Genomic DNA, 25,047 nt, shown 5'->3' with positions numbered 1-25,047 from the left:
AACGTAAATAAGAGACTTGTTATTGTTTGTGTTATGGAGAAATTTCAAGTGAAGTCTGTTCATCGTGTCTTGTCAGGAATTTGCTGAATCAAGTGCAACCTGTCACATTCATGAGACAAAACACACCATAGGATTTCTAGTTTATAACAATAATGAGGAGCAGGGATGAGAAGAATAATAGCAGGAATGTACAGCAATAGTGGCCTGTACAGTAACGCAGCTGTCATTCCTCATCCTTATGTGATGAACAGAAATAACACCAGGGGCTTAAAAAGGTAACACCGCCACTGCACCATCCAGTAAAATCCTGGAGAGATGTCACAGTTTACTGCCAGGGTGTCGATAGTAAAATAAGTTTAAATTTAAATAACTTTGATATCATGATAGGCATATAATTCGAATCGTAATAAACAAGTTAAAAATGAAATTTGCAAAATGTAAAATGTAGCTTTTTGTTTTTGTAATTATTTGTTCTAAAAAGTTGATATCATACCTGAAATGACCCCAGAATCAAGTCAAAAACTAGCCGCAGCTCAGTCTTCACCTGCTCTGGGATGAATGCAAACACAATAAAATTTATCCCAAATAGTGGAATCAAAAGCAGCGTTGACTTTGCCAGTCTCCTGAAATGACAAAGGAAAAAAAAAAAAAAGACAGATTCACATTTCTCCCTTGAGTGCAGCCAATTTTCAATCTGTCTCTACATATCACAATAATGAAATGCAACTCCAGAGTACTTTTCATTTTACATTTCAACTCAGAGGAGTTGGATGGACGAGAGATGGAAAAATGCATCATTAAAAATGTCAGTGGGAAAATAGCTCATGCGTTGCAGCTGGCTCTCCAACACAGGAAAAAATCACTTAAACGCACAGAGCGCTGTACTGTATCTGCATAAAGCAGCTGCCAGGGGGAGAGCACAGTGTTCGCAGCATCACATGCTTAGTTTTTCTTTTCTGAAGTCCAAAAGGATTGGTCATCCTTTATTGCTCTGAGCATATAAAAGAGTTAAAGGGAATCGTAGAAAAAAAAATTATATATATAGCACCAGTTGTACCTACAGGACAAATATATATTTTTTAATTTCAGCTTTCTTTACTTATTCAAGATCATCTTTATTTACTCTAAGAATGCAGTTCCCTTTTACAGATTGTGGGCTGAATTTATCCCAATACAGAAAACTGTTAAAGTACAGTAGTGCAGAGGATTCCCAAATGTCCTTAGATTGATCAATGATATTTCATCTTATCTCAGGTGGTGAATATTTTATTTTACAGCATGAAAAAGACAAGAAATCACACTCACGAGTACTGGTTGGACTCATTTCTTCCGATATCTGGGCAGTTGATCTTTTGGCGAAGTATTCGAATGATGCAGATAAAAAGAATGAAGTTCATCTGTAAAGGAAATTTAACTGTGAGGATGATATACAGTACTGCAGGGATATTTTACAGGTTAGTGAAATATATCTCAAAATTATTATATTCTTTCTATATGATAATCCCAGATGGAAACAGAAGACTTGCTCTAAAGAAAGTCGCTGCTTCTTCTCGACCTGTTTTCATTGTTTTATCAAATGGATTTGAGGAGCTCATACTGTAGCTCAGCTCACAGGAGCCAGATGCTGAGTTTCATCTTGCTCTGATTGGATTGTGGTGTTGCCCTGTGGGAAAATGAGCATTTCTAAATTGTTAATTTGGGTGGGACCTCTGAACCGGCAACACATCACTCACATCACCATGCACTCACAAACATCAGTCAGCAGCTGCAGAGAGAAAGAGACAGAGTGATCTGACAACCCGGCCGCTGATGCTGATCCTAATGTGAAATAACATAACTGAACCTGCTTCGTCAACAACTGCTGCAAGGAAACCGCAACAGACAAAGCAGGACCTCAGCAGACATCGGTGACAGATGAGAATTTGTATTGTATGTATGTATACCATATAGTTTGTTTTTTTTAATCTGGTGGTGCAAACATAAAATATCAATAATACCACTACTGTATCATGTCTATGGAGTAATTACGAAGCAAGAATGGACAGCCTGTCTGGCTCTATGTATACATCATGTAAAAACACGGCATTAATAAAGCAAAAATACTGATGCAGCTCCTGAATTATAATCATGTTTCTTGTCACTACTTAACATGCTCCACTGTAGCTTCTCCAGTCATGCTTGTTGAACTAGTCTCTACCCTCCTCTTCACACCTCTCTGAAAGTGTCCTCTTTTATCACTCTGCACTCACATCTACAGATTTGCTTGCTTTCACTTGTTTACACACATACACACACACACACGCACTCAACCAATGCAGATAACTGATTTTTATTCTCTCTGAAGATATGTTATTTTAAGATAAGTGTGTATGCTAAATATGAAGCCAGGAGCCTGTTAGGTTATATCTTCACAAAATAAGGGGAAGGCAGCCAGATTCTCTTCAAAGGTAACAAAATCTACCCGGCAGCACGTCTGAAGCTCACTAATAAACACCATATCTTGTTCATTAGCAAACAAAATCGTACAGAAAAGTGTAGAACTGATAAAATGTAGTTTTGTGGAGGTAATTATTTGCCTTTGTGCAGTGTATCCCTGGAGGTGTTTTTCCGCCGTTGACAGAGCTAGGCTAACTTGCTACTGCTGCCTTTGTGCTCTGGCTTTTAGCTTCATATTTATGGTCTCAACCTTCTTATAACTTGCAGCAAGAGAATTAACAGTTACATTTTCTCTAAATATCCACTGAATTAAGAGTGTGAGCCAGAGGGTAGTTCAGCTCTCTTGATCTTTATTAAGTTTAACATCATTATTAGCCTCTAAACCTCACTAATTATAATGTAATGCGTTATGTGTAACATGCTTCTCCTTGGCAAATAGTGGCTAAGCTCTTTCCTCTGATGTCAGGCTCATTGCCTCCTATGACTACAGCTCCATATTTAACACACAGGTATGAGAGCGATATTGATCTTCTGATGTAACACTTGGTAAAAAAAAAAGAAGAAGCAAATAAGGGTATTTCCAAAAATATCAAACTAGTCTTTGAACACCCAAAGTGCATTAAAAGTCTGACAGTTTTTTGTGCATCTACGAACATCCCTGTCTTCAACCCCTCTGTGCGCAGCTGTCTACAGATGTGGAGGCTGTCACTGTGCTCAGACTGAAAATGGAGCAAAAGACAGCAATGAAGATGCTGCAAAATTAAGTGGATGATGACCTGTCAGTCAAAAAATAAGCTTGATGTAGATTCTTCTGCTGACTTTCCAAAGTGAAACGAGAACTTTAAGGTCATACTAACCTCTCATTTGCACTGGCATACAGTGGGACTACCAAAAAGATCTGCGGCTCAAAAGCATTCACATAAATTACACTGACAGTTAAGTCTGAGCTGGATTGATAGTAACTGACACAGATGTTTTCTCTCTCACTGGCAATTAGTTTTACTTTGGAAAAGTCTGACTTGGGAGCTCAGTGTGCCTAAATGTTGATGTAATTAAGGTTGAGTGATAAAAAGGTGCTTCAGGCTTGTAACCTTACCAGGATTGATGCTAAAATAGGAGTTTTAATGATCCACCAGAACACATCAGTGGTCTCTATTATATCCCAGCACCTGGTGAGACATAAAGCAGAATTCATGTACATGATGTTGCAAATCAAAGCAATGAAAAGTTAGAAATTCCTATGGTGTTTTTCTTACCCCACATCATTGTAGTAGGCTTTCGCAGTGCTCCAAGCTGTGATGAAAATTGTTGGACCCCCTGGGTACATTAACAAGAGATATAAAGGTTATTATCACATTCCATCAACATGGGCCACAACCTGCTGTCCGTCATCAGGGGACAGTTGGTGTGTGGACAGGAGAGAAGCGTATAAAAGCTTAATAAGAGGACCTGCTCACCCCAGCCGATCAGAATGTAAGCCCAGAAGTACTTTCTCTCGGAGAAGAAAGAGACGGCCAACAATGCGTGGAGATAAAGGCCTTCTACCAGCAGCCAGAAGAAACTGGCCATAATACAGTACTGGAAGAACACAATCACTGCCTTGCAGCCAACCTGGCAATGGACACAATACACAAGAGGACAAATTACACAATTATCCTCTGAGATACACAGGTGGACTGGACACATGCTGAGTGAGACAAGATTTCAATGAAATACCAAATTATTCCCTCCAGCGAAAAAGGTAAAAATGTATACCGGTAGTTTGATTTATTTTCCTTTGGAACCAGATTTCTGTTTTCTAACATTGAAATAAAGCAATTAATTTCTTGCTTTGTGTTTCAGCCAAGCACTGCAACACCAACACATACACACAGTCAAGTCAAACAGCAGGGAGGGACAAAGAGTACCGTCAACCACAGTGTCTCACATGTGCTACCTTCAGCAAACTGAGAGCAGCACATGAAGTCGGCTGACAAGCATTTGTGCATCTGATTGCAAATTACCCTGAATAATTACAGCTCTGAGCCTTGATGTAAATCTTCTCTAAATGCTACCATACACTGAAAAAATATATGTAAAAATGTCCCATAATGCTTTCTCTGCAGTAGCATTTCAATGAAGTGGACTCATGAATGTAATGTTGGTATTTGGAGCACAGAAGTTGGACATGAACATGTGAGATGCCTTCATCATTGTGAGAGAGACTTTGAAAGTTCATATTTTAAAGTTTTAAAGTTAAAGTTAACAGTTACAGCAGCTCCATGGTTTCTCAGGATGACCAGCTTATTAGAAACTATTTGGATCAGCCAATCGTGTGGCACAACAATGGGCAGCAGAAAATGAGAGTAGCAGATACGGGTCAGAAGAAGATTCAGTGAAGATTCACATCAAACATCAGGGTGGGGGATAAATAAATAAAATGTGATATCAGTCACTTTGACCGTGGTATGACCAGACGGGCTGGTTTGAGCATTTCTGAAAACTGCTGATCTCCTGGGATTTCTATGCACAACAATCTCTAGGGTTTACCCAGAGTGCTAAAAACAAAACAAAACAGAAAAAAAAACCTCTCCACTTCAGTGGCTGAGCGGATGAGAAAGATTCAGAGCAGAGTGGTCCGACCGGCTGCAGCATTGGGGAAAGATATGGTAACTCAAATAACCACTCTTTCAAAACAGTGGTGAGCAGAGAAGCATCTCAGAATTCACAACACGTGCAGAGGACCATGTCAGGATCCACCCCTGTCAGCCACGGACAAAAAACCTGAGGCTGCGGTGGGCGAAGGGTTAGCAGAACTCAACAGAACTGGACAGGCGAAAGACTGAAAACACGGCCTGGTCTGATGGATCTCTCTGATTAATTCAGCTTCAACAGCATAAATCCATGGCCTGGTGTCAACAGTCCAGGCTGGTGATGGTGTAGCGAAGGTTTGAGCCCCTCGATATCAAATATTCACCACAATTTACCATCTTCTAATGCAACTTCCAGCTTGGTTTCGTGAGTCTGGCAATGAGTTCAGTGAACTTCAGCGATCTCTCCAGTCACTAGACTTGAATCCAGCTGAACATCTTTGGGATCTGGTGGAGCGGAAGATTTGCAACATGAATGTGTAGCTGAAAAACAACATGGAGTGAGGCACGACCCTGTAATAGGATGCTATTCCTAATAAAATGCTTGATATTAGAGCACACTAGAGATATAAACTAGAAGCAAAGCCACCACAGTGTAAAAATGTCCCAGCAGATATTTAAGCAAGGAACAATACAAGTGAGGAAAGCTGAAACAACCATGCAGGATAACACGATCAGCTGTATTCTGGTTGGCTGAACGCACAACAACACAAACCTTCCATCAGGATGAATTCATTCAAAATTCAGTTTGCTCTCATCTAACGCAGAGTAGGGGTAGCTTTGGGAGCTGCTATTGTTAAAAACTGGCATGTATAAAAGGTTCATTTACCAGATGCGAGACATGGGTTGAAATGGGAGGGCAGGGAAAAGGACAGCGTGTGATTAGGGGTGTACTGCTGCGCATTGTGAATAGAGAAATGTGGAGAGTTGAGCACAGATGTAAAGATAACAAAGATGTGATTAAAGCCTTTTTTTCTTAAACTAAGCTCATCCTCTTCTTCCTCCTCCTCTCTCACAAAACCAGGACAAAAAAGATGCAACCTCTTTACTCAACTTGAAACGTGTCACATGAAAAATGAACTCTAGTGCAACGCTGAGCGCCTGCAGACGAGTGGAGCTCTTCATGAAAACATGAGCACAGACGTCACACAGCTTCTCATTTAGTGCACTGATCAGAGTTTCCCCGGGATCAGTACATGTTGTGCCGTTTGAGTGTTGACATGTGGTTGTACCTCATTGGAGAATATGGCTTCATTTACTCTGGTACACTTGTTGTATCATTTCCACACTTCTACACACCTCCAAAGGGAAATATTGTGCTTTTCACTCATTTGTGCTACATTTATTTGACACCTGTGGTTATAATATACTATGTAATCCAGTTTTTTAAAATATATTTTGCATTTAATTCTTCTGTATATTCATTAATATCATGCCAAACTTGAACTTGTTACAGTATAGAGGTACTTTTACATGGCAGTATTACTACTTTTTTAAAGAGCTGTAATTAATTAATGGAGGTCATGTAAAAAATACAAGTCTTGTCCACACATTTCAGCACAAATTGAATTATTTTAATGACAAAATTGTGCATACAGTGTATGTTTATATAACTTTTCTTGCTAAAGGTCTTAAATGATTCGGTAACACTTTATTTTAAGGGGTCCTTGTTCCTGTGTATCTACCTAATTAATTACAGTGTAATTACCTATGTAACCGTATGTAACAACATGTACTTACCTTGTAAATACATAGTGTATTTTCGTGTACTTACAGGTCCTTGTTACACTTGTAATAAGAAATGCCAAAGTGGCCTCTCTCTTTGCACAAGCATTTCTTATTACAAGTGTTATTACATACGGTTACATAGGTAATTACACTGTAATTAATTAGGTAGATACACAGGAACAAGGACCCCTTAAAATAAAGTGTTACCAATGATTCAATTGGGTTTTTATTTTATGTTATTAAAGGGAAAAAAATAACATCAGCATGATATGCTATGAATATACATACATAATGCTGTAGTGAGAACATTTAAATAACAATTAATGGTATGATATGGGATTTTTTTTCATAGACATTAATTTATCAGCCTTGCAGAGAGTCTAGAAAACTCTAGACCACTCTCTGTGAGCACAGCGAAGGAGGCTGGAGAGATTTCCACTGTTTGCCCAGATGAGAAGTGCTGTCTGCATCTAACTGGCATCATGGGGAGCCCAGTGGTTCATGTTCTTACTCACTCTTACTATACTTTACTTTTACTTCTTCTACTGACCATATTAGGACCTGCTTAACGATGCAAGAAACATTTTCCCCTAAGTGGAGAAAACGTGTTCTTCGGGCATGTTGACAGAGAATTTCACGCAGCTCTGCGTCTCAAACGATGGTGAGTTTGCTTGTTGAATGCGATACACCTGGGTTAGTGGTTTACACAGCCAAGAAATGTACCTTCCTTGTCTTGTTTTGTTTGGATCCACTTCTCCAGCACAGAGGTAAAGTTTCGGACAGCTCATTAAAGCAGCTGGCAGTGAAGCTGACAGGAATTTGGTAGCCTATATAAATGAATTCCCTCTTGGTATGTTGAGGGGAGGGAAGTGGATCCAGATGGACTGTGTGAACCTTTCTGCTGATCTAATGTGTGCAAATCAGTACAAATGTTCACTGTTCATTTTTAAAATGCCGACCATTTGTAGCATGTGGATGGATGATGAGATATTTTGCCACTAGAAAAACACAAGAAACACACACACACACACACGCACTGACAAGCAAACAGGTACCTTAAATAATACATTTTTTTGTTTCAAGCTTCCCCACAGTGTTTATATCATGAATTAATCTAAGAGGTCACAAAGGCAAACATGCAGCCATACAAGAGGGGTAATGAACCAAGCATGCAGAAAACCCCCACACATGCACACTCACACATACACACACTCACGCAACATCGGATCCAGCAGTTGTAATGGAAATAATGTCAGGGCTTTGATGAGCTGTGTTGCACCAAACCTGTCTCTATAATGTCTCTTTCAGCAGCTGGCTCCTGTCAACACAATAGTTACATTAACACACTTGAGATGGCCAGAAAGCTCGCTAACAAACACAATCTGAGGCTCCTCTCGTCTCTGTGGCCACATCATGTAGCGTAAACCTTCATGTTCACAGGCCTAACTGTGGCCTCAGGGGCCCACTGATCTGTGGTTCAGTGGTATGTCTGCTGATGGTGGTTTTATAGAAAACTGAAGACCGGGAGACATCCGTACACTGTCGTCTGATGTAAGTCCAAGCAGAAAAGGCGTGTAAACCTCAAATAAGTGCAGCTTTGAATGATGAAATTAACATTCATTTTTCATATCAGTATATTTTTTTCTGTTTTCTACAAATCTACATTTTGTTTGAGAGACATAGAGGTGAAATCCAACTTAAGGATGCCTGTTGGAAGTTCTGGCATCCCACGAGGTCTCGTATTAAAATATTAAACACGTCTCTTGTTTCTGCTGCCAATAACTCATGGCGTACTTCCATCATCAATAACCATTAAAGTGTTACAATCCCCATCTAAAAATGAGATTGCTCTGAGCTTGTCTTAGATTTTTTTTTCTCTTAGAAAAAAAAAATGAAAAAACTTTTAACTACACCATTGTTGTGGTATAAAATCTTATTATTTCTTTAATAACTGTGGATACCTGAAAGTTGTATTATGTTATAACAATATTAAAATTTAGTTTATATCGTTGCAAATAAGTCTTGAGGTCGATTATCTAAGGCAGTGGAAGAGTGTAGCGGTGTAGCAGAAGAGACAGCCCAGAAAGAACAGAGGTGATAAACCATTCAGAGCCTTTTAAACAAACAACATAAAACATTTAAATTACAACTAAAATAGACAGGGAGCCAGTGTGAAGATATTAATATGCAGGGACCTCAAAATGCAATTTTGATTGTGATTCTTTAACGTATGATTCAGAATTGATTTTTCATTGGAGACCTGTTCTTGATTCAATAATAGAAAGGAGGACTCTTTTGTCATGTTCTTACTTCAGACTAAAGACTGGAGATACTGGTCCTTAATCCACTTAACTGCAAAGTGAAACGTTAACTGGCAGTTAAACTAACAGGTCTGGATTTAACTCGCTGTCTCTCGCAGAGATGAATTGAACGTGAGCAGGTTCTTTATTTAAAACATCTCGAACTTTTCTTTAAGTCTTAAGGCTTTAGGAGAAAAGTGAAATTTAAGTATAATATTCAGTAAATCTCATCTACGACTAAACTTTCTATCATCAGTCTTTGGCTCTTCTAGTGGATACTGAAAGTTGTCACATTGTCTTGTGTTTGAAGCTCAAATTACTGTAAATGATTCATCTGATAATACTAGACTTTACCTTGATTTTGTCTGTGTGATAATTGAAGTGACTGCTTCACAAAAGCACTTCAATTCCCTCCTTGTCTCTTTAAACTATTACGTCTTTTTATCCCCATTTGAGCTGACATCTCTCATTATCTGGTTTAATGGGGGTAATTAACCAAGCGGCTCCGCACTTCTGCACAACCATGAACATTCAGCATTCACCTGCTGAGCTTCTCAGAGAGTTTGACGTCTTTCAAAGTTCAAGGACACCACGTTGGAAATCCCCAAGTCACCCACAGCAAACGATTAACTCACAGAGCCCGAGGAGCAGTTGTCCACCTCGCCGACCTCGTAGAGCACCACATCCTTGACAAAGACGGCGATGGCCTTCAGGATAAACGACACAAACAGATGCATGTGGATGTAGTTCCTCGTGCAGTGGAGCTTCCTAGGACACATGGTATGGAAACAAGAACGCAAGTCAAACCACGAGACAAAACACACTTGAATTCAATAAAGAGGGCCTTTTATGCTTATTACCAAATGTCCATGGAGCTAATAGCTTAAAATGACACAAATCACAGACTGAATTAGCTCATAATTAAGCCTCTTAGTTCCCTTTGTCACTGTGTGGTTGGATCTGCTTTAGAGCATAATGAATGTTTTTTATGGTCCTTCACACACCTCACCAATAAAGATAAGAGAGGTGGATTTCAAAATGGCTAATCAGAAACATTTTGAAATCCTCAAGCATCCGTTTTTGAATACTTCTTGATTACATTATCATGCTTGAGAAGATTAAACGATTAAAGGGAGAGAGAGAGAGACAGTTGTGTCGAGGCTCCCATTAGCTCAGCTCGTTTGTTTATGTCGATGGATCTTGTTCCCAAGGCGGGAAAATATTCAGCTGCAATGTAACATGAGCTCAATCCCTTAATGTCTCCCTCTGGATCCACCAAAGTTTCATCTAACCTTATCTCACAGCCAGGAGAGCTCGTTCACAGCTATTCGATACACCAATAGTTAGATGCTGTTACCCAAATTTCTATTTGATTGAAAATAGTGGCAGTTATTTGATTAAATGTTTGTTTTCTTCAACTGCTGCTGTGTAAATGTGACCATTTATTGTCAGTTTCAGATATTTGGAGCATTTTTGTGCCTGGATGGAATCACAGTCTAAGCGGTTCGGACTCAGAATGAAAAGTGATGAAACATCACAAACTGTTTGTTGTTTGTTCATTGAGTGCAAACGTGGGATCTAATCTCTATCATTATGCCAGTGTTGTGCAGGTACAATAGGCTACTGGTCAGCACAGACTGTAATTTCCCACAACAGAGATTATTTCTCCTTTTAGCCGAGAATCAATACATTTACCACAAGTATAATTTCCTGTTGAGAGATGAAACACCTTGGTGCACAGAAAGAAACATTTTCCTCTAAAGCTCCATCGCTGAAAGCACAAAGAATGAATGACAGCATTTAATCATCTAAGAACGTCTCCAGAGTGAGGCCATTTCTCTCCCTGAGCAGCACACACAGACTGATGCTGCACCCTTTCATGACTAACATGGCAGACCATTGTCACACTCAAAGTAAACACAGTAAAATACATCAGCTAGAATTAATTCAACATTCATTTAAATGACCACTGACTAAAGACCAATTTGACAGCACACGGTCCGCCTGTTTTAAAGCCTTTACGTTTTTACCTGTTAGTTTTGGTTGATTTGGTTTGATTTTAAAAAATCCTTTGTTGGTTTATGAGACATAACACGGCCTTGCACCACCATCTCTCACAGATACTTTAATATTATGAACTTGGAACGACCCTCAGATCCTCCTGTCTTGTTTTTTTTTCCTAACAGAACAAAACATCTGGCGATGCTGCTTTCAGCTGTTATGCTCCAAATCACTGGAGGATTTAAGAGGAGCTGAAAATATAGATATTTTTAAATCAGTTTCAGTATTGAGGTCATTTTATTTGTTATAATTATCATTATTTATTTTATTCTTTTTATTTTGTCTGATTGTTGTTCATTAGTAATTCAATATTTTACTGCTTTAATTGACAAGTGAATTGTTTTATTTTCATGTCTAATCATTATGTAGCCCAGTACTTGTGGGATTAATCAGACACAACATAAAACTCTAATTGCACACTATATTGAGCTCATAGAAATTTAAACAGCCCACATAACATCCCTGGAGATATTCATCACTCTAGATTAAATGGATATATGTAAACATGCACAGAGTTACATAGATATGCAACAATTCATTCTCAGTTCACACACTGTACATTGATTCAGCTCAATAATTTATGAATAATACATAGTGGAAACATACTGCATCTCATCTGTGAGTGATCTCTTACTCCTCTCGGTGAGGAATTAATCTTATCAATGACTCGTTTTAGAACTCATTCCTGCTGCCCTGTATTAATGCTACACCTAAATATGATTCATAATTTCTGGCAGTAACATAAATATATTTACAGGACAATTACAACACATTTAACGCCTGAAGACACAGAAAACCAGTCTATGTCTAAATGTTAATTCACATGTACACAGGTAACAGATGCCCTATACTGTATAAACTAAAGCGTTACAATCTTGATAAGAGATTTACCAGTAAGACTGATTTGTTGAGGCTTTCATTGCAAAAGACCATATACGTATAAATCTGACAGACACATCTGTGGTGTCTTTTAGGAACAGGTGTGACTCCCCTCCCTATTGTCTTTCAACAACCCTCACCTCCCACTGGCCTGTCATAACTCTCCTTCAGGCTCAAATCTGTTGGTTGCCTTTATTTCACACTTTCAATTGGTACTTTATTCTCCTGACCTGGGCCCGCTGTGTGGCACTGATTCGCGAGAGCAAAGAAAACTCTCTGGTGGTCACACTTTCACACTATGCTCGGGGACTGTGCCAAACGTGAAAAGTAGCCTTAAACGACCAACTCAGACATAAACATTGTAGTGGCAGACGCAGAATATAGGACACAGACAGCTTTGTGGTTGCATGCTTGTGCAATTACAGTCTACTATACTTTTTTTTTTTTGCCAAAATAGAACCCATATTGACATGTTTGGTTACAGCAAATATTTCCTCGGGAGAAATATGCTGTCTCCCATTTAAAAGACCATTACAGTGGAGTACTTAGGACCTATAGGGAGATTTGTCACTTAGTGCTACAACAACCACCTACGTAAAGATCAATATCAGCAAAACAAATGAACACATAATGGACTACTAGAGAAACAGGAGATCCCTATCTTGGTTGTCCTCCAGGGAAAAGAAAAGAGGAGGGACCGATTACCCTAACCCTCTTTAGAAAACCTATGGCTGATGTCAGAGAGGCTACATCCATCTATACAGTATCACCAGCAGTGAAAAATAACACACATATTTTATTTTCCTCCCTGCAGTGACCCTGAACAGAAATTAGCAAGTGTATAGAAGCAAATGCGATGATAAAATCGAAGAAGGAACATATCTGTTACATCACATTACCTTGGCTATGAATTAAAAGTGATGCAGTGAGTGCAGACAGAAGAGTTGATGTAACAAGAGAAATTATTTCACAGCTTCTGAGTTCATGTATAGTGGCTTTTTGAAGCAGAGCATAATACTTATGAGTGTTGGGTGACTAAACGCAGCACACAAAGATAAATGTGTGTACAAACGTAGACTTCCCGTCTCCTTTTACACATAAAAAGATTTTTGTCACACATCTACAGTATTTTGTGAGTCACTATTGATTCCTTTACAGTGAAATTGCGGCACTCTAAAGCTGTGATCTCAGTCATTGTAGCTTGCAGTAAAGCCCTGACTCATCAGTGTCTGGTAAACCAACCATACTTGAGACATAATCTCCAAACCACGGCAGACGTGCGTCATCAAAAGACCATGGTTCATCAAATTTGAGTGACAATTAATTTCATTCAGAAAGTATTTGTATCTTTCCTCTGCTCATTCAGACTTAAACATAAGCCGTCTCGTTCTGCTCGGGTGTGGGGCCGCATTTATCAGAGATTATCAAATCACAGTGATAAGTGTTTGATGTTTGACAGTGAAATGTTGCGTATATCATATCGCGCAGTAGGACAATGGTCCTGCAGCAGTGCTTCTGTTTCCTCTTCAGTCTATCCTCTTACCCTTTTTTTTTAGACAAGTGGTCACATCAGGACAGGAAATAGATTTATCTGCAGTGTGAGGAACTATAATCAGAGTCAACAGTAAAAGCAAAGAAAAAGATTGTTTCAAAGCTTCTCCACATCAGATACGGTGACGGTCTCTGATGAAATAACCAACAGACCACTTGCAGTTTTGTATTTCTACTTACCTGAAGATGCAGAGGATCACTATAGCGGTGGTAAGAGAGATTAGGGAAACACTGTGGCCAATAGTGTAACCAATCTTCACTTGCCAGAAAAACTTGCCCTATAAAAAAACAAAAAACAGAAACTGTATCAATACAAAAAAATGAAAACAGACACACAAATGGCTGAGAGCTTATTTTGTGTTTACACACTGTAAAATGTAATCAGACCGATTGAATTTGCCAGTGCATCAGTGTCTCTGCAAAGCCTCTGGGATAATGTCCAGTTATTATTTCAAAATAAAAAGTTTCATTCTCTTAAATGTAATTTGCTTTTGTCTATCACATCAGTCGCAGTGTCGAGCCTGTTGAACTCTGAACCCGGATTCAATTTTAACCAGAGGAGAGTATTACAGCCACCCTATAATAAAAAACACCCAGAATGTGTTGTTTTACTTTCAGAGGCCACCAACAATGATTCAAGAGGAACTGGAAAAGAAGGGAAAAGGTTATTTTCTAACTATTCTCAACACATTGATGTGGAGTGTGTGTTTATATTATTATAACAAGTAAAAAGGTAAAACACCAGAGTTGAGGACAAAACCTTTTCTTATTTGTTATAATATAATGAAAATCATTGTAATCTTCAGCAAGTTATGGCTGGACGCCATCTGGCAACCAACAGTTGCTGTCAGAAACATTTAAATCCTTTCTGAGTAGCCTCAGCGTTACTGTCATGGCACTGTATGTTTTGTGCTTGATGAAAATGAGATGAAGAGCCCTGAATCCTGTGGCACATGGACTTATTAAGTATGCAGAAAGATTGACATCAAATTCCTTTTAGAGTACTTCAGCGGCCAGGTCCCTCTTAGCTTCCTTCCTCTGAGGCTTTGAGAGCAGATTGCCCACCAAGGCTTTTACCACCCGGCACTGCACATCCACTCTACACCCCGCTCCACTTTTGTCAACACAGACAAGATTAGCTTTCTCTGCATATAAACTAAACAAAATAAGACCAACATTTGATGCATTTATTCCCTTCCTGCCCCTGAAGGCAACATGAATAACCTCTAATGACTCATAATGCCTGATAACAGAGGCAGGAATTACTAACTGACCCGGCCTTGTCAATGAAAATCAAGTGTGTTGTGCTTCAGAAACGTAGGCAATGGCTGCTACAGTGGATACAGATGGATGTTGACTTAGCCTACTGGTACATTCAATTTCGCGGAGGTCATTATTTTGTCCTTCTAAGGTAGTGGATTCTTTGAATAACAATTTTAAGAACTATTCAACATTGCTGAAATTCACCTGTTCCCTTGCCAGGAGTTCAATTATTCTGCACTCTGCATGTCAGTAGGTGTAAGTCCATGGATAGAATAATACAACCCCAAATTAATACTGTTTATTTGTATCTACTGGATCGAGGATGAAAATAAGCAAATGTTTGCTAATCAGTTAGCCATTTCAAATAAAAAGGTGAATATTTGTCATAAGTCGTGTTTACAGTGTTCTTCCGCTCTCTCAAAAGTGGCAAAACAATTATTCAGCTACTGCTGGTTATGGAAAGAGCAGGATTAGCTTAGCCTAGCACTGAGGCAAAGGGAAGCTGCGTAGTTAAAAATGTAGCTAAATCTGTACACAGTAAGATGTTATGCAGACTCAGATGATTTTACGTAGACTGCAAATTGCAATTTTTATTTTTTTATGTCCAAATATGAGAAAGGATGTTAATTTTTTAAACCCCTGAGTTGGTGGTATTAATATTTCTGAGCATGGACAAAGCCAGGCAAGCTGTTTCCAATGTGTCTACTCTTTAGGCCAAACTAATTAAAGATAATTGCAAGCTACTGTAACTCTACCACATCTAGAAGAGCACCATGTGATCTAGACCTTGGGAAGAAAACAAATAAACACATTTCTTTAAAAAAAAAACATTCCTTTCATAAAACCTAGAAGGTGCAAATGATAAATATCCTCTGATTTGAATCCTTGCTCGTACGCCTGAGGATGCCTGACTTTGATTCCACCAACACATTGTGTTACTTTTTAGCCCTAATATGTGATGTCTTTGTCACAAATAACCAAGTCAGTGGAAAGAATTCATGAGAAACGCACCACAAAAGCATGGATTCAAGGCACAGAAACACACATGGGGGACACGCTGGAGTCGTGAAACGAGCAGCCAGTACAGCCACTTCTCTGATAGACCCTAAAGCACCCACCCACAGAGAAAAATAAAGACATTCTCAACCCATCCTTCCTGCCCACTGGCTCTTCATTTGATTTCCACTGTGTCGCTGAAGGAAAATCAGGAATCTATCCCGCTGCGTCTTATGGACTACTGCGGTTTACTCACATCATCGCTAGTGCTGTTGAGATTGTATCCACAGTTCACTGCGATGTCGATAGGCCTCATCTCCGTCCAGCCGTTTGCCGTGCAGGTTTTGGAGAGATTACCTGTCGATGGAGAAGACATAAAGAGGTCACGCGGGCCACCCAGGCTGTAGATTTCTCTTTTATCTCAACTCTTGTTTAATTTAAAATTGACGTAACACTCTATTCTGTGTGACATGCTGTGACTTTGCGGCTGACCTCATACACTGGTTAGGTCACAGGAAACAGCTCGAGGACCTCAGGCTCCAGAAACCACTCTCTCCCACTAATGTGAGCTGTTATTGACTTGTGCATTACCTGTGCCTGCAGAGAAGCACTAGGCTGTAATAGATACTGACATCGTGAACCCTATCTTGTCTTCTGCATCACTGCTCAATGGCAGGGTACATTTCATTAAAAAAAATAGTGATATATGATTGCTAAACATAGAATTAAAAAAAACCCCAGCCCATTCATTATTATTATTCCCCCTGCTTTAGAAATAACCTACTATTTCTCAGCCAAGGAGAGAATGTTTCTACTTAATTGCAGCTGAAATGCTCTGGGAACGGATCACCACAAATAGTCTGGTATTTGGTTTATTCATGGCATTTATTCATGGTTTATTCATTTGTGGGGCATCAAAGGTTCATGTAAATAGCTTAACCTGAATGAGACCTTAACCACAATGTCACAGACAGCCAAGTTGCTCAGGGAGTGTAAATGTAGTCGATTTGGACCAAACATTATCATATGCAGGTAATCAGCAGCGGAGGAAAGAACGTGGAGCAGCAGGAGGTCGTTATTTGCTCAGTCAGAGAAAAGGTCATGTGATTTTCTTATGAACTGCTGTGGCTGCAGTTTCAGCGTCATGCTGGGATGACGTCAGTAAATCCTTCCTTATCGCATCTCTCATTTCATCCTAAATCCTTTCCTCTAATAACTAAACACACTTTCATGGATGTGCGAGTTTTCTGCACACACACCCACAGTATCAGTCTCATTAAACCAACATCCTCCACCTTATTCTGCTGTCACCAAAGAGGTTTTCGGAGGTTTTTGGGAAGTGGTGCTGTCGAAGGCGTGGGCTGAATCCTCCCGAGGCTACTGAATGAAACATTGAGTAAAGTAGATGTGAAGTCGTCTTTCAGGCCCATGGACTTTGTGTTCATTTGTAGTCTAGATGGTATGCTACCATTCTTTTCAACAGATTTATTTCTGCATTGCAGAATATTGCGGATGCGAGGACAGGGGGAAGAAGGGTGAGGACAAGAAAAGCACCTGAAAGCAAAATAACTGCTCCTGAACTCAAGGCTGTTTCAGACAGACAAATATCCTTGACAGAATATTTGAACAGATTTAATCTTTTTACAGCTTGTAAAAGCCTGAATTGCTTTTTTTCAAAAAAAAAAAGAAAAAAAGAAAAAAGTTTTTGTTTTCATGTGCACATGTGCAGCATGGCTTGATACTCCCCAGATCAAGTTTTAACCACAAAGTACGACTGATGTTCATGGGACACATTTAATTAAAATCTTTAGAAATGATTTTACAATTCTGGCACCATTTGTCTGAGGTAGCTTGTTTTATTAATATTTAACTTGTTAGCAGAGAAGATCCAACAATATTGTATCAAGAAATGACAGAGAAGAGGAGAGGAGAGGAGAGGAGAGGAGAGGAGAGGAGAGGAGAGGAGAGGAGAGGAGGACTGCCCCCTCTGAGAGTCTCATTACTACGGCTAACAGCTTAATCTGTGCATTCTCATGCATGAACAACATTTCATCCAATTATGTCCTAAATGATGCAGGTCCTCGTGCACGCAGCTGCCACTACACTCTCCTGTGTGTGACAGAAAAGGCCAAAGTGAAACTCTGTCATTGGCGACAAGCCATTTCCAGAGAAAAAGGATGACCCAGGTGAGCCGAGTCATGGTCACCTGAGACGTCATGTGTTTTTACAGAGGCTGACAATTCTCACCTAAAAGTAAACCTCAGGTCGTCCCTGTTGTGATTTACTGTGCCCTTAGTGAATAAGCAGCAGAGGGCATATAAATATATCTTTTTCCGTCCAATTATCTGTGACTATCAACAGCCCTGTTTGTTTTTGTCTGACCACCTCTGAAAACGCTGTCAGTGTGTGACTGCAGCACACCCAGTACTGATGTGAGAGACAGACTTCCCAGAAATCCCTCATGATTCAGGTGAGAGAAATGATTGATTAGACATAGTGTAGCATGAGTGATGACAGACATGTTTCTTAGATTAGACAAATGAAGTGTTCACATGCGGTGTTGCACAGAAATGACATCAGCTTGTTGGGTATTGATTTTTCTTTCTGTCTTTTTTTTGAATAATGAATATTTGTCAGCGTCTGTCTGCCTGAAAACTCAATACAAGCAAAAAAAAAAAGAAAAATCCTGGAAAAGACACATGGAAATGTAAGTGTTAGGATACCTTGGCCTTTTCAGCAGAACTTTATGTGCTACCAGTTTTGGTACAATAACAATGCCGACATGCAAATGTCTAGCAGGTGTATGTTCGCTCGTTAGCATGCTGGTATTTTCTAACTGAACTGAAGTACATCTGAGACTAATGGGAACATCATTAGTCTTGAAGGTGTTTGATGACAAAACCAATTACTGGTCACACTGAAAATGTGTCCTTGTGTTGATGTGAGATGAACAGTCGGGGCATCACCCGAGCACTAAACACTGACCATCTGGAGAATGTGAATAATTTTAGGATATGCTAGACACATGCTTTTTAAGCTCTCTTTTTTCATTCATTATATTTCAAATGTGGCATTTTCAATTTGGAAAACCGAGTTCAGCAACATGAAAGTGTTTTTGGACGGTTCGTCTGAAAATATAGGCTGTTTCCAACCTGTTACTACACTTTTTCTTTTCTGCTTATCCAAATATAATGTACTCAAAAGAAGAAGATTACTGTTTTTCAAGCATTTTGATTACAGGCAACACTGCGAATGTGACACCCGAACAACATAAGTAGCCTATCTTCAATACTTGATGTGGTAAGCATTAAAATACCCTTCCTATGAAATGTACACTTATGTTTGTCATTTTCCAGATGATTCAGATGCTAAATTTGCAATGCGATTGTCCGATGCATATAGTGTCGATCAATCATATAACATAGATCGGAGTAAATACATGAGACAGATGGACATATTTCACTTCACTCTGTTCCCCCTGGTCATATCAGTCAGACTTTACAAGTGTCCTCTTAACCTGGAAATGTCAAAATGGTGAAATCTCAGCAGACATATCAACGTGCCATCAGGGCCCATTAGTGTATGAGAGTCAGACATGAAGAAATAAAAGTAAAACAAAAAAGAAAGAGAACAGAATAGCCCTGTAAATGAAAAGCTTTACTTTTGTTTGCGAAGTTGTGGATTTAGATAGATTTATCCCCGAGCTACAGTTTCAGTCCATGTCTGTGCATCTCTCCAGAGGAGTTTACCTCAAGCTGTTGCCGTCTCAGTTTATTTTCCTCGAGTTTCAGGGTAAATTTCACCACTATTTGCATGCACTGTGTTATTCTTTTTATGAGGTAGTTTATCTTCATAACAAGTTTCTAGAAATCCACAGAGCGCCCATTAAGTTACTCTATCCCAGCAGCCTCCAAACCTTAGACACCTGGGTAACATAGTTATGTCCTCTAGGCAGGTGGGTGCTGCAAAGTGGCTCAGCGAGATCTGTCACCAAACTTGGAACAAGTCAAATATTTCACTAAATGTGAAAATCCACAACTTCAAAAATCACTTTCAGCCAAGTCACTTCTGATGCTGCTGCTTTGACGTCTACCACACCCAGTGCTGGCGACCCGTCCTTCACACATGTTAGCAACTATGTTATCAAAACAGATCCAGTGCTTCTTTCACTATTTGAACACCTGCACCCTGTCAGATTCCCTTTCCCTGCCAGTGCTGAAGGTTTTCCACGGTTGCACACTGTGACTTGATGTTGCCACAGATGAACAGGGCCAGAGTAACATCCCCAGTAATTGTTTCAAAGAAATTGGGCAGCATCGACAAACAAACAAACAAACAAAAATCCTTGTTGAATCCAAAAAACAAAACAGCAAGAAAAACACCAAACTGACATTTAAGTTTTGGTTTGGTTCAGGACAGTAAAGCCACTTGAGATACCAGCAGCGTGAATCTGTCAATCTGCATGAAGGATAAAGCTGTGTAATGCAAAATAGATACAAAAATACAATGAAAATAAATAAAGAGAAAAGTTTAAGAAAGAGGAGAATTGGCTTTTCAATGTCTCCTTTCAACTTGTATGTTTTGCTGTGATTAATGCTGTGATGTGGCTGCGAAATGCTTAATCATTGAGATGAACATGTAGCCATCGTCATCTCTCGCAGTGAAAGATTAATTGCTGTGATGTCTGCTTATGTGCAGCCTTGAGTGTGGATTGGCAAAGAAACATATACTAATTGGTACAAATATAGTGTCTAGCTTGTTCTGAAATAATCTGAAGATATAAACTTGATGTTTTCCAGACATTTCATTTGTATGTTCTAGTGTTGAACCTTAATGATCAGTTACAATTGTTACTGTAAGCTTAAACATGTTAATTTCACAGTTTCACAGCAAAAATAAGAAACTGTTATGATTAGGGAGACAGGCAAAGCCAGAAGAGTTAAGGTCATAGCATGGGAACAAAAACAGATCCTGATGGTGACAGCTTCAAAATGAATCACTTGGATGGGAGTCGAGAGGGTGTGTGCCCTCCCAGCTGTAATCTTTCTCAATTAGTAATACTACGTGTGTGTGTGTGGTTGTGATGATCTTAGTGGGCAGGGCAGAAGGGCAGGAGGTCTAACCCTGATCCCAGAAGGGAGAAGTAAACTAATTGGTAAACTGCTTATCACGACCATGCAGCGTTATGTTAGAAAAGAGGGAGTGAAAATGACTTTCATACATAATATGTGATGAGAGATGAGGTGAATCAAGGTAAAAGCGATTACTCCTTATTGATGTTCCTGATTAAAGGCAAAGGAATTGCAAAGGGTGAGATGCAGATTAAAAAAAAGCAACCTAACCCTAACCCTCAATATATATATACACAGTATATATTTCTAAATCTCAGTGACAGTGGAGATGTGGAGCGCACAAAAAGAGTTGCAATTCAATATCAGGAAAAGGTCACAAAGATCTTGTACTGTCAATGTGTATGTGCACGAGGAGCAGAGAGTTGGGGAAGATTTTCATTACAAAGTGACATTTCCCTACATTTGCAGACACCCACTCCACCTAGTCTGACAAAGAGTCGGCTGGTTTCAAAGTAAAGTTCATGTGTAGCTGTTGAAGTTTCGGCTTCATCTTCAATGTCTGCAATTTTCCGAGGACGACGTTACATATGGCAGATTTGAAAAGCAACCAACCACCCTCCCTTCAGACCTTTCATCTAATTATAGTCTTCACAAGTGCGATATTAAAATCTACACCTTCCTCTGTGGTGACAAGGTGAGGTGTACATTAAAGAAAAACAGGTTTTGATCAAAAACTCTTTGAGAGTGAAGGTGAAATCTGAGGAAATTTATATCATTTATTTTAATATGATTCAATTTGTCTGAGTTAAAAGTTTTAAGTAAATTGGAACTTCACTTTAAGAATGAACAAAGCAGAACATAGATAGAGGCTTCAACTTGATCTTAAAATACAATGTTATTCCACCTGATTAGCACTCTGCTGGATTTGCTGCTCGCAGTTTCCACTACGTGCAGGTGGAGGTACAACTACCACTTAACACTGATTTTTATTTTGTGGTCCCTGAGCAGATTCTGTGGATGTGAATTTACAACACATAGTAGAGAAAGTTACTCGTCAGAAAAAACAACAACAACATGTTGCTGTCTTCTGATTGGCTGAGGTTTGGTTTTGAGAATATTTGAGAGTGTGTGGACTTTCTTACGTCATGATTAAAAAAAAATTGTGACTTTAAAGTCAGTGCCCACTTTTCTTGAAGCAAGAGATTTGGTACAATAAGTTTTTCTTTAAAGAATGATAATTCACCATGGAGGGATGACTTTTTTTTTTTAACAAGAGCATGGTCTGAGGCCTCCATGCTCTTGACCTTAAGTCTAATCAGTCCAAATGGCCATTGGTGCCAATTTTAATTCTGTTTGAAGCTGAAGTGTTTTTTTTTTGTTTTTTTTTACCATACACTTAGTTTTTGTAGTTCAATGTACGTTACATCTCTAAGTGTTACACAATCTTTTGTTTGCTAGCCGTACAAAGAGTTTCTGTCATGCTGCCATCAGTACATGTGGGGTTTTAAGAGGATCCTCCATCTTTGAAGTGTCACATTTCCCTGTGTCTCTCATTTGCCGCTGGACTCTCTGAGTTGATAATGCCTGTATGAGTGCATCATTACTCCCAGAGAGAGAACAAAGAAAAAAAATCACATGGGTAGGAACCATATTGTAATTTTACTGCGTGTTTAAGAGGTGGTGGACCAGCTTTTCTCACACCCACAATCTGTGCAAAGTGAAAGTGTTCACCCACTTTTAGTTGATGATTTTAGTTGGTAAACAGACAAAATTCATTAAAAGTTGTAGTTAAAACTTTAGAGACTTCTTTGACAAATGACATCAGCATGGAAAGTGAACTTGAGCTTCCTCATAGTCACCCAAGTGGTATTAGTCCAGTTTTCATTAAAACACTGGCAGCAAATGACTTTAAAGAAATAAACACATCCACTCAATCCCTTAATACTTAATACCACTTCCAAGTCCTTTAGCTAAATATTAAGACTGTTGTGTCCTCTTCATTCCTCTGCTCCACTGAGCATAACTGAGTGTGAAGGATTTTTTTTCCCTTTCTGAATATAACAAAAACTCTAAAACTCACACTATACCTCCACTCAAAACCATATACCTTGTTTAGTACCTCTGCTTGTGTAACAAACAACATTTAAATGGTTCGCTTGTGATCTTTAAAGGTGCTGGCAGGATTGTTTATTTGGAGGAGGGAGGGGATGATTCAAACAAATATAATAATTCATAATTTTTGTTAAGCTTTACCTAAAACCATGATTAAGTTAAGATTTAGGGAGAAAAAATAGCTAAATCACCAGCAAAACAGAGGAGCAATGGGCCATGCTCAGGGAAGGGGTTATTCAATTTACACAGTCAGAAACTAACCTGAGATTTTGGTCTTTCTACAAATATGCACCTCTTATTAGTGAAAGCCCAATGAAATCTCTTTGAACTGCCAGATTTCTGCCCAAGTTACTATGTTATTCATTTCATTGGAGGGTTTGTATATGGTCTGTACATGCAGAATTCGCAGTGAGGTAATATCTATCAGTGTGTTACTGGTTACCCACCAGTAAAAGCCCCATCTTCTTGTACCCAGCGGTGCTACTGTCAATAGTCGAATATTAGCACATCTCTCAGTCAGGGGGCAGGAATGAACACTGACTGGCTGGGTCATACATACAGACAGCAGCACAAGAGGAGCAGGTAAAAAGCAGGAGGTAAAAAGCCCAGAGGTGTTGAAAATAAGAAATGGATATCCATCAGCACAGATTTGAAAATGACTCTGAGGGGAAGAAAAAAAAGGATCTAAAGGAAAAGTTTGGGTCAGGAACATCACAGAAAACCAAATCAACATCCAAACTGGTGCTCATGCTGATCAAAACCAGTGGGTGCCCCACTGTGATGTAGGGCTGGGTATCACTAGGTACCCCACGATACGATACTATCACGATATTTTACCCACGATAACGATAATATCACGGTACAGCGATTCTGCGATTATCGATATATTGCAAGAAATTTCATCCACGATACATCACGATATCTGTGTCACTTAAAATCCGAGTTGTATGTACATCAGACGATAGTGATAATTCATGGGACAAACTGAGTCAAAACAATGTAATTCAAATTATCCATGCCATTTTATACAAGTGCAAGTTACAACAACATATTTCAATTGGATTTAGGTCTGAAACATGATTTATTAATTGAAAAAAAAATTGAAAAAAAATTTTTTTTTTGAATTTTTTTTTTTTTTTTTGAAAAAAAAAAATCGATATTTAAATATTGAATATCGATATCGTATCGCGGCATAAAGTATCGCGATATATTGTCATATCGATATTTTGGCCCACCCCTACTGTGATGTGTGTTTAATTTAATAACTCAATATTTAATTAAAGTCAATTCAAAACATGTCATAAGTTTATATTCACAACTGCCATTACATCCAGCTTGTGTTTGTGGATGAGATGAGATTACACATGATCAAAATTAGTAACTATAAAAATGCTTCAATACAGTAGGTGTAGACCAAAATAGTAATAGGTCAGAAGGTCTGATGTATCAAGATGTCATTTTCCTTTTTCCTATCAACTCAAGGAAGGGAGATGGTGGTTTTACATCTCAAGATGATTTGAGTTTTGGAAAAGAGGAGGAAAAGTAAAATAGACTGGATAAAAAATGAGGTTGGGACACTGAGACTCAGACCGAATCGAAGATATACCAGGGTTCAGGAGCACCAGCTCGACAAAAGTACAAAAATTCATCAAGACAAACTGGTTTTAGAAAGGAGGCAAAGACTGGAAACAGCTGCAAATAGTGTCCATTCATTTAGTATTGGTATGTGCACAGTGAATGTCTCTAAAAATGACAAAAAACTGATCTGTAGTAAAAACAAACAAACAAAAAAAGCATGAATTGTTCTACTGACATTGAGAACAATGGAGAGATTCAGCAGACAAACAGACCAGTGAAGACAACGATTTGACAATTTTCTTTTTTTAAATTTTGTGACATGAGAGTTGAGACAGAAAATCCAGTTTGTTGAATCAGGGAGGTGAAGTGCTGATATTTCAGGTATTGAGAACAACTTTGAAGGTCCAAAGGAATTTACAGACAGCGGAGGAGTTGATGTGG

At 39.0% G+C, this 25,047-nt stretch overlaps 1 protein-coding gene across 1 annotated transcript in view; it reads right to left on the bottom strand.

Annotated features, from left to right (window-relative positions):
* vipr1b (vasoactive intestinal peptide receptor 1b) overlaps positions 1-25,047 on the bottom strand; it is a 35,613-nt gene that overhangs the window by 5,686 nt on the left and 4,880 nt on the right. The window contains exons 3-10 of the mRNA XM_083995158.1: positions 16,101-16,201; positions 13,766-13,863; positions 9,730-9,862; positions 3,894-4,047; positions 3,693-3,753; positions 3,533-3,605; positions 1,306-1,397; positions 494-623 (exon numbers count right to left, since the gene is read on the bottom strand). Coding sequence (XP_083851284.1) covers positions 494-623; positions 1,306-1,397; positions 3,533-3,605; positions 3,693-3,753; positions 3,894-4,047; positions 9,730-9,862; positions 13,766-13,863; positions 16,101-16,201 — 842 coding nt within the window. The remainder of the gene's footprint in view (positions 1-493; positions 624-1,305; positions 1,398-3,532; positions 3,606-3,692; positions 3,754-3,893; positions 4,048-9,729; positions 9,863-13,765; positions 13,864-16,100; positions 16,202-25,047) is intronic.

Source organism: Trachurus trachurus (genome assembly GCF_905171665.1).
Source record: "Trachurus trachurus genome assembly, chromosome: 20".
Classification (NCBI taxonomy): Eukaryota; Metazoa; Chordata; class Actinopteri; order Carangiformes; family Carangidae; genus Trachurus; species Trachurus trachurus.
This window is presented reverse-complemented; position numbering and strand designations above follow the sequence as displayed.